This window comes from Tasmannia lanceolata, unplaced genomic scaffold (genome assembly GCF_043159265.1).
Source record: "Tasmannia lanceolata isolate RefF3 unplaced genomic scaffold, GAP_Taslan_0.1 ptg000020l, whole genome shotgun sequence".
NCBI classification, from domain to species: Eukaryota; Viridiplantae; Streptophyta; class Magnoliopsida; order Canellales; family Winteraceae; genus Tasmannia; species Tasmannia lanceolata.
The window spans coordinates 16970377-16980000 of record NW_027518697.1 but is presented as its reverse complement, the minus strand read 5'-3'; the positions used below and the strand labels follow the sequence as shown (position 1 = coordinate 16980000).

The following is a 9624-nucleotide window of genomic DNA, read 5'->3' as shown; positions in this document are numbered from 1 at the left end:
CACAAATAGAAGGGTTAAGATGATCCTATGAAGCTGATTTTTTGTGGACACCCTATCTATGATGGGGCCTATCAAATGAATGCTTTAGATCACCACAAAAAATGTGGGATCCAAGTGTTTTTGGTCGCCGGACTAGAGAATGATTTCTAGTCGGTAGACTAGAAACACTTTTCTCTCTCTCTCTCTCTCTCTCTCTCTCTCTCTCTCTATATATATATATATATATATATATATATATATATATATATATGAGGAAAAAGATTGTAAGCTCGAGCGTACCAACCTTATGGTACGCTCGAGTGCCCAATCACATGGGTCCCACATTTTTTTGTGGTGATCCAAAGCATTCATTTGCAAGGCCCTATCATAGATAGGGTGTGTACCAAAAATCAGCTCCATTGAATCATCCTAACCCCTCCAAAGTGGAGGGAAAAAAAAGCAAATTTGTGGACAAACAGCGTCTGTCCATTTTGACCTCCACAAATGGGCGGGTTAGGATGATTCTAGGGAGCTGATTTTTGGTACACACCCCATCTATATCAGGGCCTTTCAAATGAATGCTTTGGATCATCCTAAAAATGTGGGCCCACATGTGATTGGGCACTCGAGCGTACCATAAGGTTGGTACACTCGAGCGTACAATCCTTTTCCTCTATATATATATATATATATAAGAGAGAGAGACAGAGACATAATCTATGTCACAAATATCTCCGATATTTTCAAAAGATAGCGTTTTTAGCTCGAGATTTTCATAAAACAACAAAATCCCAAACTAATCCCGAGATTTTAAAAATATAGCGATATTTTTTGTTTTTATCATAAAATATTTCGATAATATCACGATATTATCCCGATCTATTTACGATATTTTCATGTTATATTTTTTTTCTTAAATTTACTATTTTTATATATTTTAAATAATTTTATTTTTACCGTTTATTTCCCGATATAAACCCGAAAAAATTAATATATCCCGAGATTTTCCCTTGCCGAGAAATTCCCGGGAACGACATTTGTGACATAGGACATAATATGATACACGCAAACACACTCATAATATAGAAAACACAGTCCTTTTGAGTATTGATAGATCGAAATTCATTCACCATTCGTTGACATCCTGACAACATCAACGGTCAGGAAAATCACCTTACGCCAAAAAGCTCCAAAATTCGTTCCGCATGCTGAACATTTGGAAACTGCTTCATCTGGAACCTGAAAAAAAAAATGTCATGAAGGATTAAAAATCCAAATAAGAAACATTTTCAGCTAAAAGAAAGATACCTTACTAGCCAGATCTATCATGGGTCTGAAATAGTATAAAATGAAATAGTCCAAAGCTACAAATGAATCGAGGTGGAGGAAATCATAGATTGAGAAAAGGTTGGGAAGGAAAAGGAAGCATGGACATTCTACTTCTTTAATTTGTTATTTTTGAGACTTTCAAACTATTCGATTCAATGTATTTAGCAAAAAGACTTAATTGTTTATGTGATTTTCTATTATTGTCAGGATTTCTCTTTTAGAAGGTCGTGCTTAGTTGAATGGGGTGGAACAGAAAATTTATATTATTTCTATTAGAATGGATTTATGAGTTTCTAATTTTCTATTATTTGGAATTAGCGTAGTTCCTATTTACTTACAATCGCAAGATATATCAAGATTTGTGCTACATCAAGAGAAGAAGTTGGTTTAAGTTCAACAGTTAAACTATATATCATATTTCAGGATCTAGTCATAATATGTTTGTGAACAATAAAGGGCACTCCAAATTCTCGATTTCATTCTAGGACAAATGGAGACATAATAAGAAAATTTGAAATTTTCTATTTGGAAGCATGAAGCATGCCCACATATGGAAATAAATAAATTTTCATTTCTATTACAATGTTTGAAACTTTTGAGGTCAGAAATTCTTCAATTCAGTAATTGCACCATCAAGAACCTGAGAACAATAATGAGCTAAAACAATTGATGATAGAAAAGAATAGGTATGCATGATAAACATACTGAAAAATGGGGCCTATATTCCAAGTAATTTATAGGATTGCAAAAAGGAAGAACTAAAAGTTTAGATTTTTTTTTTTACATGGTTATATGATTTTATATATCAACTTGAGTGGATTCTTTGCTTTGATAATAAAAGTTTAGATTTTGGACATGACACCCAAAAAGCATATTCCTTTTGGGTTGAAGCGTAGTTAGGCGTACCCTCATGTCATAAGGCACACAGTCCTTAGAGCCAAGTTACATCCAAAATGGTAAAATGGTTACCCGAGAGTCGATTTTTTCATTTTTATTTTTTAGCTTACCCCTCCCCATAATTAGTTGATGCGCTGAGTAGAAGGAGAGTTAATATAGCTTGTCTTTAGGAGACTAAGTGGGTAGGAGAAAAAGCTAGGGAAATAGAAAATATGGGTCTCAAGTTATGGTATATAGGGAAGGAGATGAATAGAAATGGTTTAGGAATTATAATAGATAAGAGCCTATGAGGTTGTAGATGTTAAAGGGAAGGGTGATAGAATTATTCTAATTAAATTAGTATTACGTGAAAAGTAGGGCTGCAAACGAACTGAGCCGGATCACGAACATGTTTGGGTTCGGCTATTAAAAGCTTGGCTCGGGCTCGTTCGTTTACTAAACGAGCCGGACCCGAGCCCAATAATTAGGCTCGTCAAATAAACGAGCCGAACTCGAGTTTTGCATAGTTCGGCTTGGACAAGCTCGTGAACTTTTTAGGCTCGGTTCATAAACAAGCCGAGCCAAGCTTTAAAGCTCGGATTACGTTCGTTATATTACTATATATAAATATATTACTTAATGGTATTTGTTTGATATCATGTTCTTAGAATGTGTTTACTAAATGAGCCGAACCCGAGCCCAACCAAGCTCGAACCTGGCTCGTCTCATTAAAAGCTCGGCTCGGGCTCGTTCGTTTACTAAACGAGCTGAGCTGAGCCAGTCTCGAGCTTGGTTGAATTTTGGCAAGCCGAGCTCGAGCCCATAGTATTAAGCTCGTCACGAACACGAGTTGATGCTCAAACTAAGCGAGCCGAGCCCGAACACCCCAAAGTTCAGCTCAGCTAGGCTCGTTTGTAGCCCTAGTACTGAAGAGACGATTACCGTTATTAGTGCGTATGCCCCTCAAATAGGATTAAATGATTCTGTCAAAAGGCAATTTTTTGACGATATGGATGAAGTAGTCCAAGGGATACCACATAGAGAGAAGTTATCTATAGGAGGAGATTTAAATGAACATATGAGAAGAACTAGTGGAGGTTTTGAGAGGGTTTATGGAGGACTGGGTTTTGGCAATAGGAATGAGGCATGAGAAGATATTTTAGGGTTTGCAGTGGCATATGATTTTATGTTAACAAATACTTTTTTTAAGAAAAGAGATTCACACTTGATAACCTTTAGCAGTGGCACCAACTGTGGCCAGATAGATTTTATCCTCACTAGGAGAGAGGACAGAGCTGCATGTAAAGATTGTAAAGTCATACCCGCGGAGTGTTTAGTCACACAACATAGGCTGGTGGTGTTGGATATACGCATCAAACGTTGGAGGAGAAAAGATAGAGATGTTAGACATCCGAGGACAAAGTGGTGGGATCTTAAACGGGAAAAACTAAAAATATTTAAGGATAGACTGCTTAAAGAAGGGCCTTGAAGTCTTGACGAGGGGACCAATATTATGTGGAATGGGATGTCTAGTTATATCAGGAAAGTAGCTAGAGAGGTACTTGGAGAATCTAGAGGAAGTGGGCCGCCGTCTAAAGACAAGTAGTGGTGGAACGAGGAGGTCCAAAAGGCGATTAGGTCTAAAAGAGTGTTATAAATATTTGCATAAGTGTAGAAATGAGAACATTGAGAAGTACCAATTGGCTAGAAAATAAGCTAAGAAGGCGGTAAGGGAAGCTAGAGGCAAAGCATATGAGGATTTGTACCACAGGTTAGGGACGAAAGAGGGTGAAAAAGATGTCTACAGGCTTGCTAAGATGAGAGAAAGGAAGAGCAGAGACTTGAATCATATAAAATGCATCAAAGACGAGATTAAAAGATTCTTTTTTTTAAATGGTAAGAATAAAAGATTGTTAGTAAAAGAAAACGAGGTTAAAGAGAGGTGGAGAAGTTACTTCGATAAGTTGTTTAATGGAGAACCTGTAGCAAATTTGGGAAAACTTGATAACGCTTTTGATGATACAAAACGGAGGTTTGTTCGTAGAATCCAAACATCAGAGGTAAGAGTAGCTATGAAAAATATGAAATTAGGTAAGGCTAGGGGGCATGACGATATTCCTATTGAGACTTGGAGATGCTTGGGTGATGTGAGTTTGGTTTGGTTAACTAGATTATTTAACAATATTTTGAAGACTAAGAAGATGCTTGATGAGTGGAGGAAGAGAACATTAGTACCTATTTATAAGAATAAAGGGTATATTCAGAGTTGCACCAATTGCCGGGGAATTAAGCTAATGACTCACACCATGAAGCTTTGGGAGAGGGTAATTGAGCATAGACAAAGAAAAGAGACTAGGGTGTTAAAGAATTAGTTTGGCTTCATGCCCGGACGATCGACTATGGAAGCTATCTTCTTGATTAGGCAGTTAATGGAGAGATTTAGAGAAAATAAAAAGGACCTTCATAAGGTTTTCATTGATTTGGAGAAAGCGTGTGATAGGGTTCCCAGAAGTGTTATGTGGTGGGTCCTTGAAAGGAAAAAAGTGCCTGCTAAATATGTTGATGTGATTAAGGATGTGTACGATGGAGCAATAACGAGTGTCAGAACCACGGATGGCACGTCTAGTGAGTTTCCAATTACAATAGAACTGCACCAAGGATCAGCTCTAAGCCTTTATCTTTTTACGCTAGTTATGGATGAGCTTACAGAGGGCATCCAAGATGAGGTGCGGTGGTGTATGTTATTTCCAGATGACATAGTATTAATCGACGAAACCAAAGCAGGAGTAAATTGGTGTAGCCGGAAGCGCGAAGAACGAGTCGAGGTTGAACAACGTCGACACCGATCGGAATAAACCTTTGAATCCACGAAGAGCTATTCTTCGAATCCACGAAGAACGAGATAAACAACTTTCTCTAACAAGAAAGAAGAAAATTTCTTGATTTCAAAAACAAATATGAACTGTGCAACAACCCTTGCACATAGGCTTTTATAAAATCAGTAACTTCTTCTCCAATTAAATCTCTACTTTATAAAATCATTTGAAGCCAATTCCTAAATTAGACTCAACTTTTATTCCTAATTGACTAAATTTCCAAATCTACATGAACTCAAATTATAAGAAAAGGCAACAAGCCATATTTGTCTAAAACGACCTAGTCAAATAACTAAACGAAGAACTCTATTTATACCCATTGCATGTACTTATTGGATTCTTGGGACACTTTCTAATTTTTAACTTTGAAGCCAAAAGTAGTGGCCACGTCATTCTCCTCCACTTGAAGAGAACTCGACCTCAAGTTCATTGGTGATGTCGTTATAGAATCTCCAACTTCAAAGAACTTACTAAATTGACGCTCGGCCCTTTCGGCATTGTACTTAGATTTGGAATCGACGAGCTTCTTGTTCTTTTTGACACCTTTGGATATATGCTTGTTCTTCTCCTTCTTTGATTTGACAAGGGGTCCATTTAGTGTCAAACATAATTGCCGCTCCACTTGAAAGGGTTTGGGGTCCTCCTTTACTTTTGATGGACACATAACTTGATGCATCGTTAAGTATTGCTCGGAAGCACAAATGGTAGGAATGAGCTCTTCTTCCGTATTTTGCTCCTCTATATCACACTGCTTCTGATCATCGTCTTCAAGCTCGTCACCAATGGCTAGATGTGTAGTACGCCGACCACCTTGGGGACACTGATCGGATTTGTGACCCAATTGGTTGCACTTGTAGCACATGATAAGTTGCTCGAAATGTGACTCGTACGAATCATGACATGGGACTTTGGTCGTTGCTGAAGTAGAAAGAACATCTCCGCATACTCTTCCTTGTGTTGGAAATGCCTCGGCCAGCTTGCTTGTCCCTACAGGAAGATCCAAAGCCACCTTAACAATCACCGTTTGTGGTGTCTCTACTACGGCTTGACTCATGTAAAAATTCATATGATCATAATCAATGGGTAGAAACCTCTCACAGAGGACTTAGACGCATCCGTGCCAATATCCGGATTAGTCACTTCCCCATCCTTGTACATGAGAGTTGTAATTGCTCCCAAGGTTTTATATCTCGGTTTCGGTTTCGGTCATCAGCGAAACCGAAACGTTTCGGTTTCGGTATGAAATTTCGGACGAAATCTTGTAAAAATTTCACCGAAATTTTGGAAATTTCCGAAATTTCGGGTGAATTTTTGCACTTCACCGAAATTTCCAAAATTTCACCGAAATTTCAGAAACGTTTCGGCGAAGTTTGTAACTTTTCCGACTCAATGTGAATTTCGTTTCGTTTTCCACCGAAACGAAATATTTCGGCCAAAACGAAACGTTTCGACCAAAATTTAAAACCATGATTGCTCCCACCATGCCGAAGCACCTCCCTTAAGCTTGATGGCCACGAGTTTTGTCTTTTTCTCCTCGGGAACTTCCATGTAGTCGAAAAATCTCTCGATCGCTGCAAGCCAATTAAGAAAATCTTCGATGTAGAGTTGGCCATTAAACTCGGGCAAATCCACCTTAATATGATAATCGCGATCATGAGCCGCAAATTGTGGAGCGCGAGTACGAAGATACCTCGGATGGATGATGTGTTCGAATTCCTCCTCGCTAGAGTAATAATCGTTAGGAAAATATTTAACTCTAGGGTCGGGGCGTGGAACTCGACGTAGAGCTTGAGCGTGCCGTCGCCGATCACCGTCATCGATTTGGGGTTGCTCGCGCTCAATAGGATTCAACCATGCCAATTGCTCCACTATTTGATTAACGGTAGCTTTGTAGAGCGTTGAACATCTCTACCGTCACGGTCGATCAATTTTCTCATTCTCTGTGGGAAGCCATGGAAAGTAGCAAGGCTCTAATACCACCTGGTGTAGCCGGAAGCGCGAAAAACAAGTCGGGGTTGAACAACGTCGACACCGATCGGAATAAACCTTCGAATCCACGAAGAGCTATTCTTCGAATCCACAAAGAACGAGATAAACAACTCTCTCTAACAAGAAAGAAGAAAATTTCTTGATTTCAAAAACAAATATGAACTGTGCAACAACCCTTGCACATAGGCTTTTATAAAATCACTAACTTCTTCTCCAAGTAAATCTCTACTTTATAAAATCATTTGAAGCCAATTCCTAAATTGGACTCAGCTTCTATTCCTAATTGACTAAATTTTTAAATCTACATGGACTCAAATTATAAGAAAAGGCAACAAGCCATGTGTCTAAAACAACCTAGTAGCTAGAAGGAAACAAATACCTAAATAAAGAACTCTATTTATACCCACTGCATGTACTTATTGGATTCTTGGGACACTTTCTAATTTTTAACTTTGTAGCCAAAAGTAGTGGCCACATCATAAATGCTAAGTTAGAGTTACAGAGAACTACTTTGGAATCCAAAGGTTTTAGACTGAGTAGGACTAAGACCACTTAAGTAATGTAAGGAGGCAGGACGAGGACGTAGTAAATATGACTGGACAGGAGCTACCTAAGAGGGATATCTTTCGCTATCTTGGTTCAATTCTACATAAGAGATTGAAGAGGATGTTAACCATAGAATAAGAGCAGGTTGGTCGAAGTGGAAGCTTGCCTCAGGAGTTCTGTGTGACGGTAAAATCCCTACCAAGTTGAAGGGAAAGTTTTATAAGACCGCTGTGAGGCCAGCCATGTTGTATGGCTCAGAATGTTGGGCCACCAAGAAGCAGCATGTGCATAAGATGAGTGTAGCAGAGATGCGAATGCTTAGATGGATGTGCGGCCACACAAGGTTAGATAGAATTAAAAATGAAGACATTCGTAAAAAGGTGGGGGTGGCACCAATTGAGAAGAAGATGAGAGAGCACCACTTAAGATGGTTTGGACATATCCAACGTAGGCCTTTGGATGCTCCAGTGAGAAGAGGCAACTCGTGCCAAATTGATGGAGTAAAAAGAGGTAGTGGCAGACCGAAACAACTTGGATAGGAACAGTGAGGAAAGACTTGATAGCTAGGAACATAACAGAGAACATGACCTTAGATAGGATAGAATGGAAGAAAATGATCCACGGAGAAGAACCCAACTAGAGAGAGAATTAGAGCCAGGTAGATTCCTTTCACCTTCTTCATGAAATTTTTTTTTTTTTGAAAGATGACATATTTCATTGATACTATGAAAATTACTTTGGGGACCAGGAGTCCCAGCCTGCATTACATAGAATCAAATAAAAGTTCATGAAATTTTTTTGAAGGATTCATTTAGCTGACCCCAACTAGTTTGGGGCAAAGGCTTTGTTGAGTTGAGTTGAGTTGAGTTGAGTTGAACTTAACCCTCCCCAGTTCCCATCTCTAAGTGGAGGAGAGGGGAAGAAGGGGGACCACAACATGGCATAGAAATTGATCAAGGGGTCCCATTGATCAATTGATTTTGTTTCGAACACGTGAAACTTTATACAAAACATGGCACAGTAAAGTGGATTGCAACAATACAGGCAAAAGACGCAAATAGAATGAGAAAAGGAAAAAACAAAAAATTACAATCTACACATCGAATGCCATAACATCAATCCAACGCATAATACCCCAAAATTTGCCAACCAGCCAACAAAAGAATTTCCTTCTCTATGGATATTGGATAAGGAACATTAATCCGTCCTCGATAAATCAAAAATCTCTAAATCTTCAGAGGGAGGGAGGTTCCTATTAAGACATCTAATCATATTGAAAGAGTCACCCTCAACCCATAGCTTTGCAGCTCTAGCCTGAGAAAGTAAACCCATTTTGTTCCAAAGTCTTAAGTCCAAACAGCATGAACCTTAACCTCTGTCGCATCACACTCTCCATAATGCATGGTAAAACGGCATTTTATAATGTTTTTTTTAAATGATATGGTATTTTATAATGTGATTTTGAGCATTCTCAAATGAAGGTAGTTTAGACTAGTTATGTCACTAAATTCAATAACGAAAAATGCCCTTCATAGCACCTCCTCACACCTCTCTATTCCATTGCATACCAACCCCAGAATATGGCAAATTTACCAAATCTTGATCTCAAAAGTCAGTCCATTCAGTGCAAAACTGAAGGGAGATCAACTCAACCATCTTCTAATTGAATCTCTTTATTTTGTGAACCGAATAACTCTTCTGTGCAAAAACTCCAACAAATACCACAAATAGTCAAATACATATCATTGAAACAAGTGGTTCCGTTGGGCTGATTTACAGGAGGATGTATTACACTTCAATTTCTAGAAATGGTGAGTGTACTCCAACCAAGGATTGCAATTTCAGTTTCGGCCTCAGCCAAAAAAAAAAAATCGGTGGCAATTTCGGTTTCGGTGGAAATTCCGGTGACAATCTTATAATTTCGGCCAAAAATTTTAAATTTCGGTTTTGGTTTTAAATTTCGGCCCCAGTCGAAATTCAGGTATTTCGGCCGAAATTTAAACCTAGGTCTCCAACAAGGTGACCTTCG

General features: G+C 38.6%; 1 protein-coding gene across 3 annotated transcripts in view; it reads right to left on the bottom strand.

Annotated features, from left to right (window-relative positions):
- LOC143854913 (protein FREE1-like) overlaps nt 1-9624 on the bottom strand; it is a 59445-nt gene that overhangs the window by 26846 nt on the left and 22975 nt on the right. For all 3 annotated transcript variants that reach the window (XM_077365050.1, XM_077365049.1, XM_077365048.1), the window contains exon 5: nt 1153-1218. In XM_077365050.1, the coding sequence (XP_077221165.1) occupies nt 1153-1218 (66 nt within the window). The remainder of the gene's footprint in view (nt 1-1152; nt 1219-9624) is intronic.